We start from the raw sequence: 15,465 nt of genomic DNA on the forward strand, positions 1-15,465 counted from the left end.
GGTGGTGTTATTCGTCAATATGTTCATGGAATTCAATACATATGACAGATGTCCCTTCAACACATGTGCAAATATAGCGACAACTGTAACAGAGAAATGATTTGCACAGGTAAATGAGAAGAATTTTGTTGAAAGTTCGGTGTTGTCAGTTTTCTCTACAGCATGTCTCCTATTTGCTTTACAGACCCTGTTTGGTGCCCATACCTCCTGGTCCCAAGAGCTTCTTTGGCGATGAAGGCCTTCCTTCTACACCAGCCCTGGAGCGAGAAACATTCTCTTGATATTTCGCACATGTAAGTTGTACGTTTTGTAAGTATCTTTAAACATAGAGAGCGGATAGTTTCTACCCAACTTCCTCTTTGTTGTCTGGGATCTGGGTTCTCCTCCTCCCTTCATAAAACATACTTTGGGGACCTAATTTCTCCTTTTGGTTCTTTTACAATCTTTATACTGACAACTCGCGGACATTCTTCTGCTTCCCATAATTCACACCTCACCTTCAAGCTTGTGGTCTGTCATGCACAATTATTCCAATCTAGAAGTCATCAAACACCACCCTTAAACACTCGGACTGCCTTCACACTCAGTCTCTTCCTGCCTGTGTTCTATTCAAAACCGAGTTCACACTACTCACACGAGGCTTCATAACACTACAGTGGACAGCCAACGTCATTCTGCTTTGAGTCCCAAATCACAACCCTGGTGTATCTTTGAGAATTAAGGTTTTTGAATCGTTAGGCCCTTTTCCACCAGTCTTCTCAACCACAGTAGGGTCATGCTGCCCTCAAAACACACTTAACGGAGGAAGAAAATAAGCCATATTGTCCCTCCCTCTGAAGATAGTATTCTTCTGAACGTCCAGAACTGGCACAACGCATTTTTAAAAAGTGTATTTACTGTACATATGTCTTGCCTCAAATACCATACATACCTCATGACTTTCACATGTTTAATTCATCAATTCATATTGTGTTATTAAGTACATCAATTTGTGTAGAAGGAACAAAGAAGAGGAAGTAAATTAATATAGACGTAATATTAAAAGGTAGTTTGATTGTTAGTTGTCAGTGAATGTATGTTTGTGAGGTGTTTGAATCTGGAAGTCAAACTCAGTCTTGTAAAAAAACGAAACACAACTTGTGGCTGACGTTGAATATTGCCATGTATTGTGATGCCGCACTTACATGTTAGGATAGTTTATCATCAGTCCTCAGGATTAATACACTATCATCATGGCTGAACTTGGAGGGTGGCCTTGTCAGCAACGTGCCCTGGGGATGCACATGCATTCACAGCCCAGAAAAGTACATTGTTGGAAAATTACAGACTAATCTTTTCCCATGTCATGTCTCTAATTTTGTAATGGATCAGAGAACTGTGTTGTCAAAATTGGCTCCCTTCTGTCATGTAGCTAACATTCAGAATATTTTACACCTGAACCATACTTTTTTATAGTTCTTTTGATGCTATACAAAATATTTTGGCACACCATTTACTCGAGAACTCCTTTCCTACTGACTTCACTTTCAAAATACCTATTTCTCATTGACACTCCTTGTGATGCTACCAGGAATGGTACATTGAGCATCGACTACATTTTGTATAACTGACTTAATTTCTGTGCTCTCGCGCAGTTGCAGGGTGGGGAGGGGATCTTTTTGCTCTTTACCTGTTTTCGCTCCTCACCATGCAGAATAAGCTGGAACATGTTGTGGGATGCGCGCTTGGTACCTTTCACAGGGTAGAGATTATATTTGCTACAGAAATGAGCAGAATGTACAGCTCTGTGTCTGAGTCCAAGCACAGAGGCCTAGCCAGCTTCTGTGATGACCCTGACACAGACTAGTATGGTAAGCTTGGTTTTCTTAACAGATGGAAAGGGGAGAGGTTTCTAGAAATTTCTCTTCAGGTTGAGTAAAAGGTATTTAAGGAGGGAGATCTTGACTCTCAGACAGAAGCTTGCCTGTGGAGTGGATAAAAATCTAAGGTGGTTCTCGATTTAGATTTCTGCCTGACCGTCGTGGGCTTCCCCGTCGTGCTGTCCAGAATGTTGACAGATTTTCATTTTATTCTTTACTTACTTTATGTGTATATGTTCCATGAGCTTCTTTGCTCCGTGTACATCTTTCATATGTTTTCACATGCTATCTACATTTGACTCCTTTCAGTTGATATTTGGGCATCTGCATTGACCAATATATTTTGCCTTCCTTTTAAAAGTGTTGAATTAATAAATGCATGTTTCATTTTATATGCATCTGAATCAGTTTCCTTGCCTTATCTTGAGAGTGCTTAGTTCCTTTTCAGCATATCATTTAAAGGTGCAGCAGTACATCTGCCTCATCTTGAGAATGCTGAAATATGTCCTATTGTTTCAAGTCCTTCCCAGCGTAACCCTACTTGGCATGGGCTTTCAGTGATCTTCAATCAATCAAACTAGATTTGTATAGCGCAGCTTATCACCTGTGAAGGTATCCAGATGCTGAGAGTGTTGTTGCAGGGGGCTCAGCTAAACTGCCAGGTCTTGATTCCTTTTCTGAATTCCAGCATGGAGGTTGAGGTCAGTAGGTGGAGTGGGAAATTGTTCCAGGACTTCGTAGCGAGGTAGGAGAAGGAGCAACCATCAACTGTTGCTGCAGCGGATGTTGAGGGTGTGAGGGAGGTGGACCCATGTGTCTGAAGGGAAGGTGGAAGTTCAGTCGGTGTTGATGTACACTGGTCCCTGGTTGTGAAGGACTTTGAAGGTGTGGGTCAGCATCTTGAACTGGCATCTCCTCTGAATAAGGAGCCAGTGAAGCTTTTTCATGTTGGGGGGTGGTGTGGGTCGAGGATGACTCTGGCCACTGAGTTCTGCATTGTTTGCAGTCTTTTGAGGAGATGTTAGGTGATAACTACGTAGAGGCCATTGCCATAGCCATAGGGCTTGTGTAATGGTGTGTCTGGTGTTGATGGATAGCCACTTGAAAATCTTACGGAGCAGTCAAAGGGTGAGGAAGCAGGTAAATGATACTGTGTTGATCTGTCTTTTCATGGTGAAATTATTGTCCAGCATGATGCTGAGGTTGCAGGCATGATAGGTGGGAGTGGGTGAAGGTCCTAGTTCGGGAGGCCACCAGGCCTCATTCCAAGGGGACGTGGTGTTCCCGAAGATCAGCACTTCTGTCTTGTCTGTGATGAGTTGTAGGCAGTTGTTCTCATCCAATCTGCAATGTTCTTCTTGCATCTGAGGAAATTGATTAGCTTAGCGGAGGGGTCCTCTGATAGAGAGAGAATGAGCTGGGTATAGTCAGCATAGTATATGATGCTCAGTCCCTGCGATCTGACGACCTTGGCCAAGGGTGTCATGTAGGTGTTGAAGGGGCTAGGGCTGAGGTATCAACCTTGATACTGCAGATGGTATTCTTGGGTCTGAGGTGAAGGGAGGAAAGCTGATTCTCTGGGTTCTTTCATGTGAGGAAGGAGGCGATCCACTTGAGGGCATCTCCTTGAATCCCGATGTTGTGAAGCCTTTTGATCAGGGTGTGGTGTGATACTGTGTCGAAGCTGCTAAGAGGTCGAGGAGGATCAGTGCTGCTATGTTTACTTGGTCGAGGAGGGATCTGATGTCGTTTGTGGCTGCAGTTAGGGCAGTTTCAGTGATGTGATAGGTGTGGAAGCCGGTTTGGGATTTATCCAGCAGATTGTTGTTCTCCGGGTGTTCTGTGTGTTGACAGTAGATGGCCTTCTCGAGGACTTTGGTGGGAAAGGGCAGCAGCGAGATGGACGGTAGTTCATGGGTTTGGGGTCGGTGGATGGTTTCTTGAGTAGGGGCAGATTACTACTAATGTCTGACCACAGCAGTGAATAACAAGTAAATCTATCATTTTTTTTTAAATGCTGCATAGAGGACCAAGTGTAAACCGCGCACCAACTCCCAGTTTTCTCACATATTGTTTTTTCTGTTATGTCATTCCCTGTAGCTAGAATGCTTCTTCAAGTGCCTCCCAATCATACTTTACTAATGCCAGTTGTTGGAACCTACACCTCACTGAATGTATGGAAAAATCCTTTCTGATGGATTCTTCTACCTGCAGATTCCTCACCTGTAAAACAACCCCAGGCGTCAGACTGGGTCTGAAAATGTCAAAGTTCGTAGGCCATGGTCAGGGTGACAGTGGCTTCGGCCGATGTTGAGAAGGACGTGAGGTGACCCTAAAGCCATATAGCCATATAGTGCCAGCTCCGGCACAATTACATCCGTTCCCTTTTTTCTGAGCCTTTGATGCTTTCTTCTGAAAGTTGTGAGTTTTTTCTCACACAAAAGATTTTTCTTTGCAGTACCATGTCTCCACACAGGTGTTTATGTTACAAGCCCTGTAGGAACTGTGAGGTACAGAGGTCGATTACTGACACCTCATACTATTTTCCTTTGATGCTGGGTTCGGAACATGGTTCTAGTCACTGCGACTTCACTTTCAGTATGAATCCGAAGGCATTCCTCCCCTCCATCTAACATCAGTCCATCCAGATCTAGGACAGCACAACAGCAATGTGGTACACCAACAAACAAGGGAGAGTAGGGTCTCACCTCCTTTGCCTGGAAGCATTGAGATTGTGGTCTTGGGCACACCATTAAGGGATCTAGCTCACCCCCAATCACCTAGCGGGGTCTCTGAATGTCAGAGCCAACAGCATGAGCTGAGAGTATCTTGCTGAGCACAAATGGTGCATTCCATCAGAGGTAGTCCAGGGCATCTTCGCCCAGTGGGCCGCCACTCAGGTGGACTTGTTCGCCTCTTAAGAAGATGTTCAATGCTCCCAGTTATGTGATCTCCAGTATCTGTTGAAGGGAGGCTTGCGGGATGAGTTTCAGTTTAAGTGGAACTTTCAACTGCTTCACGGGTACCTCCCTCCCCTAGTACCCTTAATTCCTTGAGTACTGAGGAAGATTGGTGAGGATCGGACCAGAGTTTTTCTCATTGCCCCGGTCTGCCCAAGAAAGGTATGGTTTGCAGACCTTCTCTATCTGTCTCTGGCTTCCCCTTCCCTTCAGGCCAGATCTTCTATCCCATTCGAGAAGAATTGTTCTCCACTTCAATATCTAAGGCCTCCACCTACATGCTTGGAGATTGAGCTGGGAAATCTCAGCTCTTTGCAGCTGTCACCAGAGGTGGTAGACACCATCTTATCAGCACGTCGCCCTGCCACCAACACTATTTACTTGGGCACATGGGGCAACTTTGTTGCATGATGTGCAGACAAGAATGTGGACCTTTTACAGGCCAAGCTGTCCCAGGTCCTGCAATATGAACTCTTTCTCTTAATTTAGTTTTGACTTTCCTTATGGGGACTCCGTTCGAGCCCCTACATAGTTGTCCCTTGAGGATGTTGACTCTGAAAACTATGTGTTTGAGGCATGTGAGCTGTAGATCAAATGCTTATGCATAGATCGCCATCTAGTGTTGGGTCTGGATGTTTGCACTTTGTTTGTCTTCAAAGAAGTCTTCCTAGTCACGAGGTCGGTGGCTCCTCCTTTAGGTGATAGTGCGCACGGTTTTTGACTCCATCTTCAGATTGTTTTTTTCCTCCATCGGGTTCGGATGTTACTCCCTGTGCTCCGGTTCAACACCGATCCTTCAGTTTCTCTCGGTGCGTAGAACATTTACCCTCGACGGTATTGTTTCCAATCGCATTCTCCATTCTTCGCGTATTGTGTTTATTGATAAAAACCCTATTTTGGTTGGAGAGCTCGTGGAAGGCCGTCGGGCCTAGCCCTCTGTTCGACTCGCAGTCGTTAGAACAAACTCCGTTTAAATTCTGTCCTCGGTGCCACGTGAAATACCACGGCACCGACTCACATGAAGTGTGTAACCTGTGTTTGTCACCGGAACTCAGTGAACAGGACTGCGACACGTGCCGAGCTTTCCGCTCCAAAAAGACTCTTTGCTACCGTCTGGCTTGGCGACACGACATGCAGAGCCAACACACAGGCTCCCTTCCGGACCTCTTTGGACCTGAATCGGATGAAGAAGCCGGCAACGCTATTGGAGCCAAGGAGGAACAGATCTCCCTTTCCGAGGATGGCTCCGACCAGGATGAAGACATCCCGCATGGACAATGCACTGTAAGTACAGTCCCTACCTCGCCCCGACTCCCAAGTCAACCGAAAAAGAAGGCTCCGGACCAACTCGCTCCCTAGGGCTCTGGTTGGCACAGAGACCACGCTTCCGACGCCACACCTTCTGACTCGTCACCCGAGCCTACCAAAAAGTCTTCTGGCTCCGAAAAGCCCCATTCCAGGTCTGGCACGGAGCCAAAACCTTTGGGGTCGAACACAAAGTCCGGCGACGATCATCGCCACTCGGCACCGAAAACCAACTCGGATCCGAAAATAACAACTCCGGAAACATCGGCACCAAAACCTTTGGTGCCGAAACAGGCTGAAACACCAAAGTCACCTAAAAACATAGTTTGGTGATCCTCTCATAAAACCGGACCCAAATACAGAAACGTTTGGTCATACATCCAAAAACTGGACACATTACCACTAAGGTGACTCTAAAGAGAGGGGCTAATACCGAAGAGGAATGTAATATTCCATTGAAGAAGAGAAATATTGGAACAAACCCTTCCCCTCCTCCTCTTCCTCTTCCATCAACACCGTTGCCTCTGTCTTTACCTGTGCCAACTTCACTTGAGCACTCACTACCACATACGCCTGACAATCAGGGTGATGGGGATGATAATAATGATTATGATCAGCCAGAATCTACAGATGAGTGGCATGACTACAACACTGACTCACCCACAGACAATGATCATGACAAATATCCTACCAGGCCCTCTCCACCAGACGACAGTGTAGGCTATATTGATTTGCTAGGCAGGGCTGCCAATTACCACAGGGTCCAGCTCCATATGGAATCTCTTGAAGAGAATTTCCTTTTTGAAACATTAAGCAGCACACGAAAAATCAACTCATATGTTGCCCATGCTCAAGGGAATGACCAGGCATGTAGAACAAATATTTAAGGATCCTGTCAGGGCACGTTTCCTTACCCCTAGAGTGGATACAAAATATAAACCTGCACCATCTGATCCAGTCTACATAAGAGGACAATTACCCTTAGACTCGTTAGTCGTTTCCAATGCACGCAAAAGGGCAAACTCCCAAACTACTGGAGACGCTCCACCCCAGATAAGGAGTCAAAGCTCCTTGATGCTTCAGGGAAAAAGGTGGCAGCTAACTTCTGGCGCATATCTAACACACAGGCATTGCTAGCCAGATATGACTGTGCGCTTTGGGAAAAAATGGAACAATTCATCCAATTTCTACCCCAAGAACACAAATCTAAAGCGCAAGACCTGGTACGTGAGGGACAATTAATTTCAAGCAATCAAATTAGGTGCTCCCTAGATGCTGCTGACACATCTGCCAAAGCAGTGAACACTAGTATCCTTTTAAGAAGATGTGCCTGGCTACGCATATCAGGTTCAGACCTGAGATTCAAACCTCCATTTTGAACTCACCTTTTGATAAATAACACATTTTTGGGCTGGTGGTAGATTCTTCACTTGAGAATATGAAAAAAGATACTCAAGTGGCTAAATCTATTGGAGCCCTTCAGTCTAAACAATGCCTTGGTTCCTTTTGGCGCTCTTTAAATCGGGCAGGGTCAAAAAATACTTCCTCTGAAACTACAGCCACCTATAAGGGCTATAACCAACCTTTATTTCCAAAACTTACTTCAGAGGGGGTTATAGAGGAAGCAAAGGCAGAGGTAGAGCTTCCAACACACGTACCTCCCCCTCCAATACAAAGCAGTAACTTGCCCATAGTTCCCCCCCCCCGACCACTTAACACCTGTGTGGGGGGGGGGGAGACTGTCACAATTCCTACCAAAGTGGGAGTCAATAACAACAGACAAGTTGGTTCTACAAATTATCCATTCTGGTTACAGCCTGGAGTTCATCAACACTCCTCCAAACATTCCCCAAAGTTGCGCAAGCTTTCACCGGATCACCTACACCTCCTCAAACAAAAGGTAGAATCTCTACTACTAAACCAAGCTATAGAGCCCGTACCATCACAACATCAAGGGTCTGGCGTGTATCCCTTTTACTTCCTAAATCCCAAAAGGGACGACTCTCTCAGACCGATATTAGATCTCAGAGAACTACATTTTAACATAGTCAGACCATTTCCACATGGTAACACTTCAACAGGTACTACCTCTTTTGCAAAAGGGCGTCTTTCTGTCTACTCTAGACTTAAAGAACGCCTACTTTCAAATTCCAATCCACCCCACTCACTGCAAATTTCTCAGGTTTGTGGTAGGAGGTCAACATTACCAATTCAAGGTGCTCCCATTTGGAGTCACCACTGCCCCCAGAGTTTTCATAAAGTGTCTGGTGGTAGTAGCTGAGCATCTAAGAAGACAAAGCATTCATGTCTTCCCATACTGGATGATTGACTCATCAAAGCCACCATGTATCAACAATGCCGCAAGCATACTTCCGTAACCATTCAGTTGCTTCACCAGCTAGGGTTTACAGTCAATGTGGTAAAATCTCATCTTCAGCCAGCCAAAACTCTGAACTATCTAGGAGCCACTGGGATACTCAAAGGGCTCTGGCGTTTCCCAACGCAACCAGAATTCGAAACATTCAGGCATTAATTCTCCAGTTTTGAGCCAGTCAGTCACTTCCAGCTCAAGTTTTTATGCAGCTGTTGGGAATGATGGCGTCTTGCATCATAATCGTTCCCCATGCCGGCTGCACATGCGTCGACTTCAAGAATGCTTAGCCAGTCAGTGGAACCAGTCACACGGTCTATTAGCCGATCTAATGTTGGTGAGCGGCCGTACTCATCGCTCTCTGCAGTGGTGGAACACCCCAAATTTGTCAAAAGGAAGGCTGTTTATAGACCCAGTTCCACAGACAGTATTAACAGCGGATGTGTCCCTAACTGGGGCTGGGGAGCTCATCTTCAACACCACACCGTGCAAGGGATGTGGAGCTACCAACAAAAGTTGCTCCACATCAATCATTTAGAGCTCATGGCAATCTTTCTAGCTCTCAAAGCCTTTCAAGATCACCTGTCTGACAAAGCTGTCTTGGTTCGAACCAACAACATGACAGCTATGTATAACATACAGTAACAGGGGGGACACACTATCTCCAACTGTCTCCCTTAGCCCAAGACATCTGGAGGTGGGCCATTCACCACAACATCTATCTCCTAGCGGAGCACTACCCAGGAGTCAACAACCAGATTGCGGACCTCCTCAGCAGGCAGAGGTATCAAATACATGAATGGGAACTTCATCCACAATTCTCCACCCATACTTCCAAGCTTGGGGAATCCCTCACATAGATCTGTTTGAAACACCCCAAAACGAAAAATGTCAAAGCTTCGCCTCCAGGTATCCACACCCGTGCAATGCTTTATGGATGAACTGGTCAGGGATATTTGCTTACGCTTTTCCGTCTCTCCCACTCATTCCATCAGTGGTTCGGAAACTCAGGCAAACATCTCTCAAGCTAATCCTGGAAGCTCAAACATGGGCACGTCAACACTGGTTCACAACCCTGTTGGAACTCTCTCTGGTACTGCATCAAAAATGACATGTAACTCCCAGTCTCCTCACACAGAGCCATGGAGAAATCAACACCCAGATCCCAAACAATTGAACCTCGCGATCTGGCTCCTGAAGTCATAGAGTTTGGTTATCTGAACGTTCCACCAGACTGTATGAACATTATTAAGGAGGCCAGAAAACCTACCAGAAGAGCTATCTACGCACCCAAATGGAAGCGATTTGTTATCTATTGCAATAACATCAATCCTCTTGATGCTTCCATACAGAACATTATCTGCTACCTGTTACATTTGCAGCAGTCATCTTTGGCTTATACATCCATCAGACTGCATCTAGCTGTAATTGCAGCCTATCTTCAAAATAGGCAACATTTATCGCTCTTTAGAGTGCCTGTAATCCAAGCATTTATTGAAGGCCTTTAAAGAGTTATACCACCAAGACTTCCACCTGCCCCGGTGTGGAATCTTAATACAGACCTCACAAGGTTAATGGGCTCAGCGTTTGAACCGTGCACAAATGTGAACTACAATTCCTCACTTGGAAAACAGCTTTCCTCATTGCAATCACTTCATTAACCACTTGCATGCTAATGACAAGGTGAACTCGTCATGAGGCACACTGGAGCTGTGCTCATGACAAGGTCAACTCGTCATGTATAATGGGATTCATAAATATGCAGCACAGGAGGGGAAAACCCCTTAGCAGCCAAGTGGTTAAGGAGAGTGGGTGAACTTCAGGCACTAACCATAGAAGAACCTTTTTTCCAACTACACAAAGATAAAATGGTTCTTCGTACTAATCCCAAATTCCTACCTAAGGTAGTATCTGCATTTCACATAAATTAGTTGGTTGAGTTACCAGTTTTCTTCCCTCAACTTGACTCTGTTGCAGAACGAGCTCTACACACCTTAGATGTTAGAAGAGCACTGTTGTATTATACCGAAAGAACAAAATCTTATCGTAAGTCCAAACAATTTTTTGTTGCTTTTGTACCACCTCACAAGGGCAATCCTATCTCCACATCAGGTATTGCTAGGTGGATCGTTAAACGTATTCAGGTTTGCTATGCAAAAGCCACAAGGACTTTAACGGTACCCCCTAGAGCACATTCCACTTGCAAGCTAGGAGGCTTTCTTAGGGAACATCCCTATTACTGACATCTGCAAAGCTGCAACTTGGTCCACACCACACACATTCCCCAAGCACTATTGTGTAGATGTGTTAGGCAGACAACCAACTAATGTGGGCCAAGCAGTACTTAAAACGCTATTTCAGACAACTCCTTCAGTTACAGGTTAGCCACCGCTTAGGGGAGACTACTGTATAGTCTAAGTATAAGCATGTGATCTACAGCTCACATGCCTCGAACAGAAAATGGTACTTACCCAGGATGCATCTGTTCTTGGCATGTAGAGCTGTAGAATCTCATGCGCCCACCCACCTCCCCGGGTACCTGTAAGTGCTGTATTTCTCTTGTCATTATACATATACATATACATACACATGGACATCTCTATTCTTTACTACTACTCCTTTCTCTCACCCTCTGCGGAAAATATCTGAAGATGGAGTTGATGACCATGTGCACTATTACCTAAAGGAGGAGTCACCTACCTTGCGACTAGGAAGACTTCTTTAAAGAAAAACAAAGTGCAAACATCCGGACCCAACACTAGATGGTGATCTATGCATAAGCATGAGATTCTACAGCTCTACATGCCAAGAACAGATGCATACTGGGTAAGTAGCATATTCCTTTTCATTGCTATCACGTCAGCCAGACAGGTGAGCGGGTTGCAAACTCTCAGTTCCTGTCCACCTTTTACCTTTTTCTAGCCCAACAAATTGGTGGTGCAAACTAGGGCTGCTCTCCTGCCAAAAGTGGTGACACCTTTCCACCTTGGTCAGTCTATCACCCTCCCAACCTTTTACTCCTTGCCCCAGCCCTCAAAGTGGAGTAATGGTGGCATCGGATGGTTCCTAGCCAGCGGTCAACTTCTATCTGGAGCTCACCAAGGGCACATGTCTGGATTACCAGCTCTTCATCCGATACTGCAGTATAAAGAAGGGTAAAGCTGTGCAGAAATGGAGTCTATCGAGATGGATCATCCATTGCATCCAAACGCTACAGATATGGCCATGGCTGAAATTGCTGTAATCCCAAAACCGGGGAAGGATCTCACACTCTGCTCCTCCTTTCGTCCAATAGCTGTCCTACATACGGACCTCAAACTCTATACTAAAATATTGGCTAAGCGACTCGCCCTCACCTCCCTGGACTTATAGAACCGGAGCAGGTGGGGTTTATCCACCAACGGCAGGAATAATGTGCGTCGAGTTGCCCACCTAATTGGGAAGGCGCATCACTGGAAGATTCCCGCCTGCTTGATATCGATCAATACTGAGAAAGCATTTGACCGAGTAGATTGGGTCTTCCTTCCTGCTGTTCTCCAGAAGGTAGGGCTGGGTCCGCAGATGATTGCGAGGATTATGGCTCCCTATCTTTCCCCCTGGGCTCGGGTGCGGGTAAACTGCAGCTTACACAGCCCTTCTCTATCCACAGGGGCACCCGACAGGGGTGTACCCTATCCCCCTCTTATTTGCTCTTGTGGTGGAGACGCTGGCTCTTATGATTCGCGAGTCCCCAGACCTCCATGGCATTCCATTAGGGGGGGGCTAGATCACAAAATAGCCGTTTGCTGACGACTTACTTCTCACTCTAGCACGCCCGCTAACCTCTTCTCAAGGTGCTCCAATCATTTGAACAGGTCTCGGGGCTCAAAATTAACTATGAAAAATCGTGGGCTCTTAACCTCATGATCCCGGCAGAGAAGGTCGCCATGCTCCAATCTCTGCTCCTCTATAAATGGGCGTTGCACTCTATTCGGTACCTAGGGATTAACATAACTCCAAGCCTTGCCACGTGGTCCCAAGCAAACTGGCAGGAGTGTAAAAATGCTGTTGTGGAAGACTTAAGAGCGTGGAAATCCCTTCCGCTATCATGGCTGGGGCACCTAAACACGATCAAAATGTTGATCCTCCCAAAGATACTTTACCTCGTTCAGACCCTTCCCACACCCATTCCGGAACATCAAATACAGGGCCTGCAGTGCGACCTCACCACATTTATATGGAGAGGGAGTAAACCGCGGTTCTCTAATAAAATACTCATGCTTCCAAGCGATAGGGGAGGACTGGACTGCCCCAGCCTGTTGGAATACTATTCGGCTTCACACCTGCGCTTCATATCGGAGTAGATGGCCTGGGAGAGTGAAAAAGTCTGGTTCTACATGGACAGGACAGTGACTTGCCGCTCCATCTCGGACCTAGCATGGCTTTCGCGGGATGCTCGATCGCGCAGCGCCTATATTGCGGTTCCCACTAAGACGGTGCTCGAGATTTGGGACAAAATAGCAGTACGCAGAGGCCTCACATCCTTCCCATCCACACATACTCCCATCGCACGCAACTCTCACTTCCCGCCTGCTCTTCACTCGCCCTACTTCGCAGACTGGACGGAGGAGGGGTGCAGGACGATTCGGGACCTCTTCATAGAAGACACCTTCAAAAACTTCGAGCAGTGCAAACGAGATTTTCAGCTAAGAGAGGGAGCTAGATTCCAATACATCCAACTGCTACATGAGTTGATGCGTCCTCTTTGACAGGGGCGGCCACTCGCCCCTTTACTGCATTCAAGAGGTTAGTGTGCTCCTTTGACAACTCCAGGGGACTAATCTCCTGCACATACCATGTTCTCCAACACTCACAGCGCACCACTCCTCATGCCTACCAACTGCGATGGCAATCCTCTTCAGACACCGATATCACACACACCCAATGGGAACATTTGTGGTGAGACATCCCGAAGGTCTTTCGTAGCATTCCCCAGCAGGAATTAGCATACAAGGTCATAAAACAATGGTATTATACCCCCCCACAGGTTGCATAAAATGTTTCCCACCTCCTCCCCTCTATGCAGGTGCTGCACCAGCACACCGGGAGATTTTTTGCATATTTGGTGGACAGGCCCACTCTTGACCATCTACTGGAAGGAAGTCCTCAGTCATACCCGACTGGTAATAGGCTACCCACTGCCTGAAAACCCACTTGCGATTGTCCTGGGCCTTTGGCCGGTGAACCTGCGTGCCAAGACCCGCCAAGACTGGCATCTGTCTTCACATGCTTGGGGCTGCTAAGCAAATCATTGCTCTTTATTGGAAAAAAGCTGAAACACCCACGATTAACGTCTGGTTCACCCACTTATGGCACACAATTGCCATGGAATTGCTCACAGCGCACTTTCAGGACACAAAATGCACTAAATTGTGGCAGCCGGTTGTGTACTACCTTTGTAGAATGGAGCACGCTCGACTTCAGCCCCCGAGATTGCGGGCGCTGCTCTTCTTCGAGGACGCTGTATATTCGCCAGATGAGGATAGTCTCTGGAAATCCACAGATGGGCACACTTGACCCCCCCGCCCCCCCGGGCAGCACCTGCACAACAGACCCAGAGCACTCTTCTGCCTCTCCTCTAAAGTAGGTGATCCAGGCCCCTACATACATGATTCTAGTGTGCATCAATGATTCTGAACGCCACAGTGCAGGTGACATCAGCACCCTTATCTACCCACCCGCACCCCTCCCTTGACTCTCGCCTCCTCTTCTTTCATACTTGCTCCTTCTCTATCTCCTCCTCGTCGTTCTCCACAGTGAACTCATTGTTCTAGGTTGAAATTTTGACTCTCAGGAGCAGACTCAGGAGCAAACTGAAAAGGTTTGTCCCACAGGCCACAACACCCTGGGTTTGCATTTCGCTTTGAACTATGGCAACTCGGCAGACGCCTCCTGATTTTAAAACTCTGTGAGCATACCTATAGGAGCCCGATCTTGTTCCTGTGTCCCCTCTTTTACTCAGCACTCCGCATTATATGTTCTGGCTTTGAAATCAGCGACGTTGCATTAGGTTGAGGGCACTAATGGACATAGTGTGAGGGCATTAGTCTTTTAGCTGAAATGAAACGGTGTAATACTGTGGAGACAATAGTTACAATAAATGCCAATAAAAACAAGTTAAAAAAAACTTGCTATGCTTTGGCCTAGAAAGACCTCCACAAGGCATCAGGACCAAATCTATGGCTTACGTCCTTGTCTGCAGCATCTCCTTCACAGAAATCTGCCAGGCATTGACGTAGGAATCTCTGCACACTTTCGCTAAGCATTATTGCCTGGATTCCAAGGATTTTGTTTGTGCTGTGGAATAACAATTCTTTTTCAGTAGGAGTCAGAAAATTCTAGAGTGGGTGCTACTGCTTTGAAGAATTCTTTTAGGACAGTCTACTCTCTGCATGGATTTTGAATGGGATTTGAACTGTTACTACCCTGAGATCTCTTGTGGTTAGAATAGATTTTGTGTGAGCCATTCACTAATTTGCATCATTCTCTCCTGTCGTAGACCCCTTTCTTTGTTTTACTCACTGATAGTTGGACTGTGGCATTTTCATTATCACTTGTTAGTTGTTTGTGTTCAAGGTCAATTGGTGTTTGGATATCTGCATGCTCTCACCATGGAAAACACTCATGCATTTGATACATTTCTCATTGATGATTTTGACTTTGATGTTGGATTTAAGTTGCAAGGTCCAGTGCCCTGCATTTTTTTAATGTATTCAGATTTTCAGTTAACATATCACAATTTAGCAGTGGCATTGGCAGTAGATATAGGTACAGGCATATCCAAAACATAGGCACGGACTCCGACAACGAGTAGGAAGAGAGTGATGAGTTTGCTCAGCCCTATCATGAGTATTGCAATTAGTATGTTGACTTGCAGGAGGCCAGTGGCCTGGTACCTCCCCTGAAACGGTTGTTCTTTCACCCCCCACCC

The 15,465-nt window shown here is 46.2% G+C and overlaps 1 protein-coding gene across 2 annotated transcripts in view; it reads left to right on the forward strand.

Moving 5' to 3' along the window:
- Positions 1-15,465, forward strand: part of WDR11 (WD repeat domain 11) — a 677,364-nt gene that overhangs the window by 509,928 nt on the left and 151,971 nt on the right. For both annotated transcript variants that reach the window (XM_078643933.1, XM_078643932.1), the window contains one exon: positions 185-293. In XM_078643933.1, coding sequence (XP_078500059.1) covers positions 185-293 — 109 coding nt within the window. The remainder of the gene's footprint in view (positions 1-184; positions 294-15,465) is intronic.

This window comes from Lissotriton helveticus, chromosome 5_1 (assembly GCF_964261635.1).
Source record: "Lissotriton helveticus chromosome 5_1, aLisHel1.1, whole genome shotgun sequence".
Lineage (NCBI taxonomy): Eukaryota > Metazoa > Chordata > Amphibia > Caudata > Salamandridae > Lissotriton > Lissotriton helveticus.